Consider the following 12,930-nt stretch of genomic DNA (forward strand, 5'->3'; position numbering starts at 1 on the left):
ATTTTGCCAATCCTTAACTAATAAGATATAATAAACACACTACATAGGGTGCCCAAATTTGTGCCACTTCGTATACATTCCCCATGCATATATATATATATATTGTATACATACCCATTCCCCTTGCAAAAGTCTTTCTTGGGGGTACTACTTCTAGTACTATCTGTGTGGAGACATTGTAAGATGTCTGAAGACTTCCGTTTTATGATATAGTTCACTATATAGAGTGTTATTAGGTTTTGAGTCAGAAACATGCATGCGTTGTGACATCAGCATTTTCATAAATCTCTGTGTTCTCAAAAATCTGTTTTCAAAAAGCTCAATTTTCCAGTTTCCAGTTTGACCAAAAATGTTATTTTCTTGTGGCCGGAAGGCAAAGAGCATTATTTATTATCTAGATAATAAATAATTATCTAGATACATCTGAACAAGGCCCTAAAGGTATTTTGCAGTAAAACAAGGATTTTGATTTACCTTTCTAGCAAAACTGAGCACTTTCTCTGTGCATTTGTGTGTCTGTCTCTCTTTCTCTGAATAATGAGTGTCCTGGTTAGAGTAATTAAGAGAGGAGGACATCCTTTAAAGGCAAAAGTAAAGACAGCAGTCGAGTAAATGACTGCTATCATACTGTGCTGTGCTTTTCAGTTTTGGTTATTCTTAATCGTTTATGTTAGAAGTGTTTTAGTCTGGGGATATTACTAGCGTTCATGACCACATGTAAGGGATACGCTTTGTTTTTAGGTATTTTACCAGTAGCTCCTAGTTTTAGGAGATCGCCACTTGTGTTAGAGTGTGCTTTGTTTGGGTAACCTGCCAATACACTCACAACTATGACGCAGGAGGTTGTATCTCTTGTGTTGGTGTGCTTATGTTTGATATGTTTGCCAGTCAACTCTGTTTTCACAAGAGGCCTGATTATTCCTGTCTGTAAGAGAGGTGCACCATATATGACCCTACCCTAGAGGGCAGGTGTCACCTCATGTATTTGATTATTGGCAGGGAAGTTTACTGTACTGGAAGTGTACTGGATTCCTGTTTCATTTATTTTGTGGTAGGGAAACTTTTTTCCCCTTTTCTTTGGTCCAGTCCATGGTTTGATTCCTCCAGTGTGCTACTAAGTAACAGCAGTTTTAGGGTATGTACATGATCTGCATTATAATTAAGAGTATGTATAGCAATTCAGACCTTCAGAAGCATTGATGATTTTAATGTTTAATAGTGCTAGGCAGCACTTTTGAGGAGTCACCTGGCTGTTTTCTTAATGACTGTGGACATGGCCATCACCCTAACAAGATAATTAAGGTGGGAGACCCTGGTAAAAGGTAACCGCTCAAATATCTTGGGCTGCACAAACTTTTGCATGGTGCGCCTTGCCTCCTACCTTCATCCTTCAAAAATTGTACAAAACACTAATCCTGTATAAAACTAATGTTAAGAACATTTCAGCTCTAACTATGCCTACAGTAGATCCTTGAAAACAATGAATGCAAATTTAAATGGTTGACGTTGGTAAAGTTTCTTAAGAAATGTCTTGAGAGAGGTGGACTCCTGTGAGAACATCAGTCCAGCAATAGCCATGCCCCCTCCAGGGTTTTGGACTGGAACTAAGCACTGGCTGTAATTGGGTCGATGGGGTTGGTTGCTCCTGTGTAGGATTGAAGCTGTAGGCCTGCAGAGTGCTCCTGAGGAGAGCAAGCAGGCCCAAGCTCGAATGCAGCAATCCGACCCTGCTATAATTAAACACCACTCAAGAGGCTCCAGACTCACTAATCAACAACCTCCCTCACATCAGCTTAGACCCCAGATCAGCAAACCTAGTGACAAACAAGTGGTGGCTTGGCTGAACATGCCACTTCCTTCTGAATCGAGACCTGTGCTTTAACCTGTGGCTGAGGTAGACTAACTAGCCATTATTCTGCAAATTGAGGATGGTTAATGCCCACTATCCATCACCCAACATATGCATGACAAATATGCATGACGGAGCTCAATGTCTGTTTTATGGTCTGGAGGAGAAATTAAATTCTCACTGTAGAACAGAACCTCCTGTATTACATTAAATCCAAAATACTTTTCCACTGCACAACAAGCCACAGTACCTCAAATATAGATACGATCATCTGAAAAAAGTAGGACACACTATGAAATCCTATCTTTTTGTGAGCATATTTAAGCATATATAGACATTTGAACAATATTGAGAGATGGAGGTGAAATAACTAAACATAAAATTGAGGAAGACGTCCTATTATTTGCAAGGTAATTATTTTGTGGACTGATTTCTAAGTTCTAAGATCTTCTTAAATCACTTTCCAGACTAATCTGCATCTACAACCTGCTTTCTGAAGGTATAAAAATATAATAAGGGTAATAAAAAAAGACAGTGTAAACAGCCTAAAAAATATAAACGGCTTTGGTGAGAAAATCGGATTTGGGTCACCTTACTTTCTGTCTTAACGTAGCCTAAAGGTCTGAGGTCTAAATGAGGCAAAGGCTGTGTCCACAACTGTGGCCTATTCACCATTATCACTATAATGCATGTCAAAATCCAGACCATTATATAGAGCACTATTATAGGAAACAGAATTCCACAAGGTAGTTGATTCTGCATCAGAGAAACTGCATGAGAATCTTCAAACCAAACAATGCAATGGATTATGGGTATTCGATATCTATTGTGTGGACATTGTGCAGAAACAGTATATATTACAGTGCATTATGGGATTGTTACAGTACACAAAAAAATGTGGCACTACAATTTCCATTTTGGACACCACTATAAAATGGCGGACCATTAAAGTAGTGCGCTATATAGTGAATGGGGCTCAGTTTCAGACACAGCAAGACTCGTCCAAAATCCTCTTTAAGGATGTTCTAAACATCTGCAGCTGATGTGCTGGACATAATTCTAAATGTAGGCATTTAATCAGTAATAAATGTAGGGGGGGTTCTAAATTTATTCTCACAAAAAAATGCATTTCTATTAACTACATTGATGTTTCTTCAGCTGAATGTGTTTAGGCATACTACTATATCTCTCAATATTGTTCAAATGATGATCCAATGTCAGGTTTTCATGGGGTGTCTTACGTTTTATACGACTGTATAATGTTTAAGATACACGTCTGACTCATTGTGCGCTCTCAGTTTCCCAGCCCTGTTCTATTAGCACACATCTGAATTAGTTTAATATACACAGTGACTATAACCCAATTGGATCCAAATTTGCACTTTAGGGCACTATAGACTACACTGGCTTTTCTCCTCTTAGTGTTTAAATAATTAAGTAGAATTTTATGGGGATTTTGAGGGCACTATGATCTCCAACAATCCACTAGTAATTTCTAGTGGACACTGTAGATCATTACACAAGCTGAATGCAGATTAAAGTGAGTAGTAACTCTGCTGTTGTGATGCAAAGGACAAAGTATCATTACATTAACAGTGGCCATTGAACCACTAAAACTTTGCAGACTCTCTGAACTCTCTGGAGAATCACTATAAAAGCTGCATCATTTTGTACAATTAAAAACCAGGATCCATATGCGTTAACTGCCTAATGCTCATCATACAGCAAAAACACTGTCTGGTACCTGCAGGTTAATGGACCAAGAATTATAGTCAAGTTTTTTTTTCCCACCATTTCCCTTTACTTTCTAAAGCATTATGCCAAATAACAATCGAACTCCAGCCTGACATACACGGCTAATGTAGGTTTGTTTATGAGACTAGTGAATGCTGACGCTGGTAAATGATGAAAAAGTGTCTGAATTAATTTGTCGATTTGCATCTTCCTCTTGCTATGTAGTAAACTAAAGAATAATTCCATGAGGAAGTAAGGATCCATTTTGCTCAGTCAATGACTCTCTTTTTTAAATCCAGTCTTTGGGCATATTCATAGAATTTAATACTTTTAATATTTAAAATGTATTCTAAAAGCTATGACGCGAGTCGGTCAATGTATATGGACAAAAGTATTTGGACACCGACACACTGCACTAACAGCAGCTTTTGTGACATGCTATTCTAAATCCATAGCCATGAATATGGAGTTGGAGTTGGTCCCCACTCTGCAGCTCTAACAGCAGGTTTGGAACGCCGCAGTTATTGCGTATACACTATGAGCCTCAGCATTCACCGACCCCACTATAGAACTTTACGATGTTTACAAATAGCTGTGGTTCCTGAATGCTTCCAGTGTTCAATAATATCACTCAAAGTTGATGGTGGAATTTCTAGGAGGGAAGACGTTTCACCAACTGACTTGCAGCTGCAATGGTGGCTCCTATTATAGTGCTACACTGGAATTCAGTGAGCTCTTTACAACCACCCATTCTTACACAGATCTTTGTAAAGGCAGACTGCATGGCTAGCTACACCTGTGGCAATGGGACTAAATGAAACACATGAATTCCGAAGATTAAGAGGTGTGTCCCAATACTTTTGCTCAGACAAAGATCTATATAGTGAAACTGAAAATCTATTTTTTAGAGGCCTTTGCCAATAATAATAATAATAATTTCTTGTTCCTCATTGTTTTGCTCTCAGCAGCGAAAGATGATAAATGATGTCATATTAAGCTTTTCTTTCAAGCAGAGAATAATAAGATGTTTAGCTTACACTGACTTTGATGGAGCTCACTGTGAATTGGAACAGCAGCGTAAAAATGCCTGGTGGGTGTATTGATCATATTGGTTGTTCATTACTCATAGGAATCAGAATGAATTGCAGAAACTTTTCAATTATCGCTGAACAATGTTAATTAAAGTTAATCAGCTTTACTTTACATCTACATTTGATGAATCTTATGGGAGTGATGTTCCTCTTTGCACATAGGCTCATTTAACGGAGCAAAGTAACTAAACAAAGTAACATAATTACAAGTAAAATACTTATGTTTTGAGTCACTAACTGACAACCTACAGCCATTCCTAGATGTTGGGCATCTTCCATGGGGATGCACTTCCAGGTCTGTAATGGGGCTATTTTCAGTCCTCACTTGTTCCAGGGCCTTTAGCCTTCAGCTTTGTGTTTGGTAAATGAAATGCATGCTCAGTGGGGTTTAGGTCAGGTGACCTTGGCCAGACAAAAACATTCCACAGTCTGGCCCTGACAAACTCCATTGCTGCTTTAGCAGCATGCTTTGTACATAGCTTGCCATTGTCATTCTATAAAAGTATACTTAATCAAAAAATTCTAAACTACCCAACTTTGCCCAAAATACAATTGATGTCCAAACATGTCTAACGTCCATTCACCTACAAGAAACTGCACACATTGCTTACACCTATGTGCATGTACACAGCTTGTCTAGTCCCTATGGAGAAGTACTGCCATTAGAATAGGACTCTCTGGAGTAAACGAACATGAATCTTTTGGCACCGTGCCATTATGCCAGGAGTGGACTAGAGGGTATAAAGTCCTCCAGCCATAAACTGGCAGACAATAAACAGTCATAGACTCTAATAGATGAAAAACACACATAGAATCAATTTTAGGCTCTCTTGTGTACAAATTAATAAAGAGAATCTGACTGGCAAACAAAATACAAAAATATTTTAACTTTCTTGTCCAAAAATAAGCAGCTATTTTGTGTATTATTACAAATCCAATGTGTGAACAGTACACTATAGGTGCAGTAAAGTGTAGTGTGTAGCAGAATTAATGTTTCAGTATCATTATTTATCTACATTTTCTAATGCAAACATCCAGCATGTAGCATCTTTAAACATCACAAAGCCAGAGACCAGAGCTCTACCATAATTTCCACAGATACACTTACAGACATTGTCAGCACATTCTGCATCAAAAGTGACGAGGCATTATTGCAGAGCTTTAGCACACAAAGGAGAGAAATGTCAGCCTAAACCGAAACGCAATAAAGAACTCGGCAAGACAGCACTACGAGCTCCTCTCAAATGGATGCTGCGACAGCAAGGCCCTGTCATTCGCTAGTCACTTGCTATCACTTTGAAGCAAATACTCTGTCATTGCACTGCAAAGTGCCGTTCTCTTTGGCAGGAGGCTGCAATCACGGCCAGGCTTTGGCACTCCGATTTCGCTGCGAGGAGGTATCAGGTCCATTCTTAGAGAGTGGGGCATTGTGCCGAGTGGCTGAAGCCAGAGGGCAGGTTAAGTGGGCCTAACCAAGGTAGAAAATGAAGGGAAAAGAGAGGACCAAAAAGCTGTGGAAGGAGAGTACAGCCTGCAGTAAATAATAGGAGATTAAGGAAGAGAAGCAGAGGATATAGAGTAGGGCTGAGTGAACACGAGTGAGATGCGTGATGGGCTTGAAGAAGAGTCTGGCAGGAGAAACATTAACATACGAGACAAAGCACACCAGGTTAGTGTTAGTAACGATAAGGGTTGCAGTATAAAATGCTAGCAGAAGTAGAAAGGTTTATAATAGGACATACATTACAGAGCAGGGCGGCACATCATAGTAGTAGTTCGTAGTAGTAGTAGATCATATGAGCCAAAAAAGCAGTTGAACAACATTATCAAGCCAAGATTTGAAAACCTGCTTTCAATAAAGTAAAGGCAATCTTGGTGCACATACTAGAAATGCACCGATCTGATACTAGAATCGAAAATTGGTCCCGATATTAACAAAATTAGCAGGATCGAGTATCGGATAATTAGGCAGATCCATAGAACCGATCCTTTCACTTTAATTTGTTGGTGTGAGACTGCACTAAATGTTTAGATGTTAGCCATTTTTGATTGCTGCTTGTATGTTTGACCAAGTTACTTATTTATTCTCAGGTTCAGCTGCTAGATTGTATTTTGAATTATGCTAACAATTTTAAAATAAACTGATTACTGTTTGAGTGTTTATATTTTAAGAAGTTTGACTCTCTCATCCCCAGCAGATACATGTTTAAAAGTATTCTGATATGAAGCTACACTTCAAATAAGATTTTAAATCATTTGTGAGAAAGTGAATAGAGACAAAGATGATTACATGATAACTGAGAAATACAATATGTATGTATTCTCTATGTATAACTATGTATTACAATTGCTGGCCAAGTCTCAAAGTAGTGTTCACAAGAAACAACTAGAAATGTATGGCATTTATAGTTATGCCGATATTGTAGTGATTGTATAATTAGTAATAGTATTTTATTATGCTGTTGCTGTTACACTAAAACCTTGCATCTCCAAAATAGCTACTTTACAGGAAAAGGAAAAAAACTTTTCAAAGGAAAGATTTACTGTCCATTGGTCCATTTCTCCCAAAAAATTGATACAAAATGAAAAACAACTTTACTTTACATTATACTGACAGCATTGATTTAAGTTGTTTTTAGATTGATCAATAGAAAAATGACTTGGAATAACAATCAATTTACACTGACTACCATTCATAGTCCAGAAGGTTTTTTCCTTCTCCTGTAAAGTTGCCATTTTGGAGTTATAAGTTTTTGTCTGACAGTGTCGATATAGAAGTTGCTATTTAAAAAAGCAATCCTGACAAGCAATCCTAAACATGTGAATTGTGGTGTATACAGCAGAATTTAGCAACTCTAGCCACTGTGAAAATATGGCAGCTTTAAAAATATGTGCAAACCATGAAAGCACATAGAGTCACATGACTGAATGTGGTGCACATTACTTGTGATGTAGCTGGGAGGCATGTAGGTAAAGCTCCTTCCAGGACATGCAGCACTGGATGCAGTCATTGAGGGTCTGTTTACTGGAGATCACATAGCCCTGAAAGATCCTGTCCACAGAGATCTCTCTGCAGCACAGCCGGATGATCTCATTACTCATCTACAAACAAACACAAACACACAAGCCCACGTTAGCAGTGTAAATCTCTGACCTCACAACAATCGCCACTGTTAAGGGAAAGATTAAATACATCATGAAATACATAAGTTGATTGTTTACTGTTATGTCAAATATGACCAAGAGAGACACTCTGGTCTGATTGCAAAAAGTTTAAAATGTGTTCAAGTGTTTTCTAGCTTAACGTAAGCTATCCGGCTTTCTTCCTTCACTCAATCGGCAGCAAGCGAAACAACAACAGCAACAACAACAACAACATCAAAAACAATACATCTCAAACAAAGAAAAGAGAGCACTTTTAGACAGTACTTTTGTGTTGGAGCACTGGAGTGTGTGTACAGAGCTCTAACATTTTCTAAGTAGATGCAGGTTTTGTATGCATCTGTAGTAAATCTGCATCATCAAAAGAGCTTAACAGCTCCCAGATTTTAGGAATGCACATCCTATACAGAGATATGAAGAGAAATACTGAGAATGAACGAGCTTTTAATCACCTGAACTGAATGCAGACACTGAGTAGCTCCAGATGTGTGCAGGCCTTGGATTAATTCCCTCTATATTGAGGGTGTAGATTAACCAAGTGTACAGGTGTTTGCTATGAATCAAACAGGCTTTCCTTTCATAAAACCCTCAGGTTTAAATGCCTAATGTCACTTAGCAGTCTCTGACATTCAAAAAAAATTTAAAAAAAATTAAAAATTAAAAAAAAAACACAGAAAGGAGGGAGGAAACGAGAAAAAGAGAAGCAAAAAGAAAGAAGAAAGTATAATTATTAAAGGTGATGTATAAAGTGGAGGACGTGAAATGACAGATTCACTTTCATTTCTCTGATCAGTGGGTTAATCCTGACAGAGAGAAAACACACACAAGTGCTGCACCGAGGTGCCGCAGCTAAAAGAGAGAGGCATGTGTGTGTGTGTGTTTCTGTCTGTGTGTGAGCGAGCGCATGCTGAGGAAAGAGAATAATACGTTCTACAGCTTGATTTCAGAACCACCAAAAATTAATTGATATGTAAATGAGTCTCATTTTACCAAAGGGTTGCCGGTTCTAAAGCATTAAACAGCTTAGGAGTTAATAATATTTCCCCCCCTTTTCCTTTAAAACATGAGGAGAGGGATGCTAAAAACGAAGACAACATATGTCCCTGAGCTTTACTCTCAAGAGCTTTCTAAGTCCTTGAATAATCAGACTCTTATCCTGAGCCTCTGTAGATCTAGGCGTCAAGAAACACGCGTTCACTTTCAAAACTGAGGGGGGAAAAAAAACACCCGTCACTTTCTTTGTGTTTTTTTTTTTTTTTTTTTTTTTTTTTTTTAGAAAAGAGAGGTACGGCGGTGGGATGAGTGTATGGTTCGTTGGATGTAGAAGATAAAGAGAAAAGACAGGCTGAGCACTTTAAGAAAGTCGGCAGATGGTGTTGAATATCAGGGATGAGACGGAGACACGGGGAGGAGGCGACAGCTTGTATAGCCCCGCATCTCACATACAAAATAACAAGGAGGACATCGGCCCATGAATACTGGTAACAATTATTACAAATGATTACTAAAGGCTGTATGTATCTGTGCTGCATTTCGTTCCGTTCCCCCTCTGAGTCCGCATTAAGTGGAACAGCACAACAGAGTCAAAAGTCCTTGCCCTCTAGCAGTGGCTGATTGGAAAATGATATTAAACCCCACATTGCCTTCACCAGCTCAAAAAAAGAGAAAAAAAAAACAAAGAAAAAAGAAATAAAGAAATGCTGAAGCCCTCAAGGGCAGACAGGGCAGATGGGGAGATGGTATACATACACACACACACACACACACACACACATATGCACACAGACGCACACACAGGCAATGACTTGAATGCCCTCTGATTAGAAATTATTAGCTATAAATCTAAGTTGGAGCAGACTGTGCTTTGCGCTATATCTCTCTATCGTTCATTTTCTCCATCTTTTTCTTATTTCTAGCACACACAGCACAACCCTAATCTTGAGGGAGCAATGCTTTTCTTCCATTACTTTATGTGACTGCAGGGAGACATGCTCTCAACCATAAGAGAGCAGTTAAAACCTTACTGGGCCGTCGCAGGAATAACTGGGGCCATTTCACTTCCATTAAACACACCAGTGCTAACATGCAACTGCACACAGCCAACGAAAACATTAAGAGCACAGAGTGGAGTGTATGGGTGTCGACAGAAATGATCCTTCCACTCTGATCTAACACCAGATTTGCCGTTTCTCTCGCTGTTATGCTTGGTACGCGGGTGTCGGAAACCAGTCCTAAATCAGAATACAAGGATGATTTACTTCGTACGCACAGGCCAGCTCTGTGAACCAGGTCGAGAGATCCAGGTCACTGATCATCGGCAGAGCCTGGCAAGCGACGCTGCACTTTGAGTACCATAATGCCACCGTAGACGAGCGGTGAGAAAAATCATGCCATTATTTTTATAAGAATAACAGCATAAAAGTCCACAGAGAGGACTTCCATCCATCGGTGGAATCTTTCATTCCACCTAATGGAAATTCAATTTTGCAGTAGGAATTCATAGAAACAGAGGTGCGTAAGAATTAGACTGCTTCTAGTAGAAATACACTTGACCTCCTGACCCTCATTCAGAATGATTTTGAACAAAGCTGAAGATTCTCGACACATAAGCAGCTCGAGAATGAACAGCACAAAGTGGTACATTCAAGTCAGGTAAGTGTGGAGTGTGTGAGACTGTTAAAAAAAAAAAAAAAAAAAAAAGACAAACAGAGAATAGGGTGGGAGGGCTGGTGGAGCTGTGGACGTGAACAATTGTTAGACTGTGTAAGAGTCTGATGAGCTAAATGGAAAAATCTGTCAGCCTTTTCAGGTGAACATTTCTGTTGTCACTCTAGTTAGGTGAAGGCTTGCCTCAATTTCCAGCCAATGCATTACAACATGAGTTAATAATATCATCTGTGTGGACTGAGCAAATCACAGCTGCACAGGGCATGATTGGAAAATGAGGCAATAAATGGAAATATTAGGCAGACAAATGAGGGAAGAAACCAGATTAGAATTAGAAACACAGTTTACAGCCACTGCACAGAAGTACAGCGGAATTCAACCTCTGCATTTAACCCATCCGTGACAGTGGACACACTCACAGTTGTGAACACAAACAAGGGGCATCAGGCAGCCACTTCCTCCCAATCAAGGGGACCGACCTTCTGATTCCAATTCCTTGACCACACTTTAACCTTGTGGTCAAGACCAAAAATTCTCAGCTTTGGAATCTAGGGTCAGATCGCAGGATCAGCCATGCTACAAAAACCATGGGGCAGAGAGAGTTAAGGGCCTTCCTCAACAGAGGTAGCCTATTGAACCCAGGTATACATCCCACAACCCTGTGATCTGTAACCCAGTGGCCAGGATTCTCTATGCAAGTCCAAAATCATAGATATGTTTATGATTGACTTTTCGGTCAAAATAAGTGTGACGTCTAATGGTTATCACAGGATAGGATTTTATTCCCGCCCCCCACCGGGACATACAGCATCCGCTTACGTAATCGGCTTCAATTCCGACTTCTCCAACCTGTTGGCTTTGCAGACTCACAGAACAAACTGCAATGTGACCAGAAAAGACAGGCTAAAGACAGGGCTCTGGACTTATTGCCGAGCCAGGCAGGATGATAAAGCTCTTTGAACAGCGGCCGTCTGTGGGCTCAATGTGGGCTTTACGCTGGCGTTCCTTCCAATGCCCCTCAGGAAACAATTAGACCAAATGTTTTTGTAGCAGACCAACTTGCCTTGATGTATTATCAAAGGAGGAGAGAATGAAAGAGAGAAAAGAAATGAAAGAGTGAAATGCGACAGCAAGGAAAGTGTGTGATTCCAGCAGAGGAAGGGTCAGAGCGTAATTATGAGAGGTTAAACGTTTTTCCCTCCACTCTTGAGGAGTTGGAGATGGAAATGAAAAGCGAGCGAGGCTGCGAGCGAATGGTGTTTAGGAGCCTGTAGCGCACAGACGCAGGGCGCTCAACCCCTGATCTAAAGCACACGTGCTACATGAGCTACACAGCCACGGCTGATGGCTTATCTGTACAGCAGAGCCCTGGAGCACAGCAGGCTTTGAAGTGCTGAGAACAGAGAGAGGGGGGTCAACCAGGCAGCCAGCCGCTGGTCGGCTGCGCAGGTTTGTGTGTTTCCAAGGGAGACGCTGCAACCGAGCTGATTGAGAGCAGAGAAGCTTAGAGGAGGGAGTGGATCTGAAAAGCCTTCACCACAAGATGAGTGTTTGCAATCCTTTTTGAAAACAGAAGTGACTGGTGGTCGGCTGAGAGGTACTATGAGAATTGCATTTGATTTGAGGAGACCTGAGGTGCATATCAAGATTGCTACGGTTAGAGAGGCAGGACTGGCCAGTAATGAGGGCCTAGCAGTACCTTGCGGAAGAGTGTGGTGAGTCTCTCGCGGGTGTTGTAGAAGACGGAGTTGACCCAGATGCCACGGATCAGGTTGACGATGTGGGCCAGTTTGGGCTCTACCTCGCGAGGTTTGAGCCGGGCCAGCTCCTCACACGACTCCCACAGCAGGGACAGGAAGGACAGGTTAGACTGGGCCTGCTGAGTGCCATCCTGCAGGAAGAGACAGAACTTTAGTAGTAGTTGGAGCAGATTCGCGTTCTGTTCAATTGAAATCAGCTTAACACAGCTTAATTCAATTCCATTCAATTGTCACATTCAATTCACTTCAGTGCGGTTCGGGTAATACTGCTCAGTGGGACTGGCTTCACAACACCTAAATTCACTTCACTTAGTCTCTTGGCTTACATTACCTCAACGAAACCCAGTTCAATAGTCAATTTAAATTGAGCGGCATGTAAGTAGCACCATTCACAAGAGTATTTTACAAACCCCCAGCTTAGCTCTGCTGTCACAGGGCTGTGATCCTGCATACTGCTGACTCTCCCCCTACAGCTCGAACATTAAGAGCAGCGATTAAGTGGAACGGAGGGTCAATCAGCTCTGAATGTCTCATTATTTCAGTCTGACAATATCGATTTTCCAGTGCCGTCGGAGAGTTTATGAAACAGAGGCCTTCGGTCGCTGCAGCTCTGAGGGTCAGTGCTGCATTAAGCTGAGGGCTTAAGGTCTGGCTGAGAGTTGCCCTT

The 12,930-nt window shown here is 40.6% G+C and overlaps 1 protein-coding gene across 1 annotated transcript in view; it reads right to left on the minus strand.

The window, feature by feature from the left end:
* The window catches only part of dnah2 (dynein, axonemal, heavy chain 2), a 179,854-nt gene that overhangs the window by 159,966 nt on the left and 6,958 nt on the right, over positions 1-12,930 (minus strand). Inside the window, exons 7-8 of the mRNA XM_072687948.1 lie at positions 12,203-12,394; positions 7,619-7,776 (exon numbers count right to left, since the gene is read on the minus strand). Of these exons, the coding sequence (XP_072544049.1) occupies positions 7,619-7,776; positions 12,203-12,394 (350 nt within the window). The remainder of the gene's footprint in view (positions 1-7,618; positions 7,777-12,202; positions 12,395-12,930) is intronic.

This window comes from Salminus brasiliensis, chromosome 9 (assembly GCF_030463535.1).
Source record: "Salminus brasiliensis chromosome 9, fSalBra1.hap2, whole genome shotgun sequence".
NCBI classification, from domain to species: domain Eukaryota; kingdom Metazoa; phylum Chordata; class Actinopteri; order Characiformes; family Bryconidae; genus Salminus; species Salminus brasiliensis.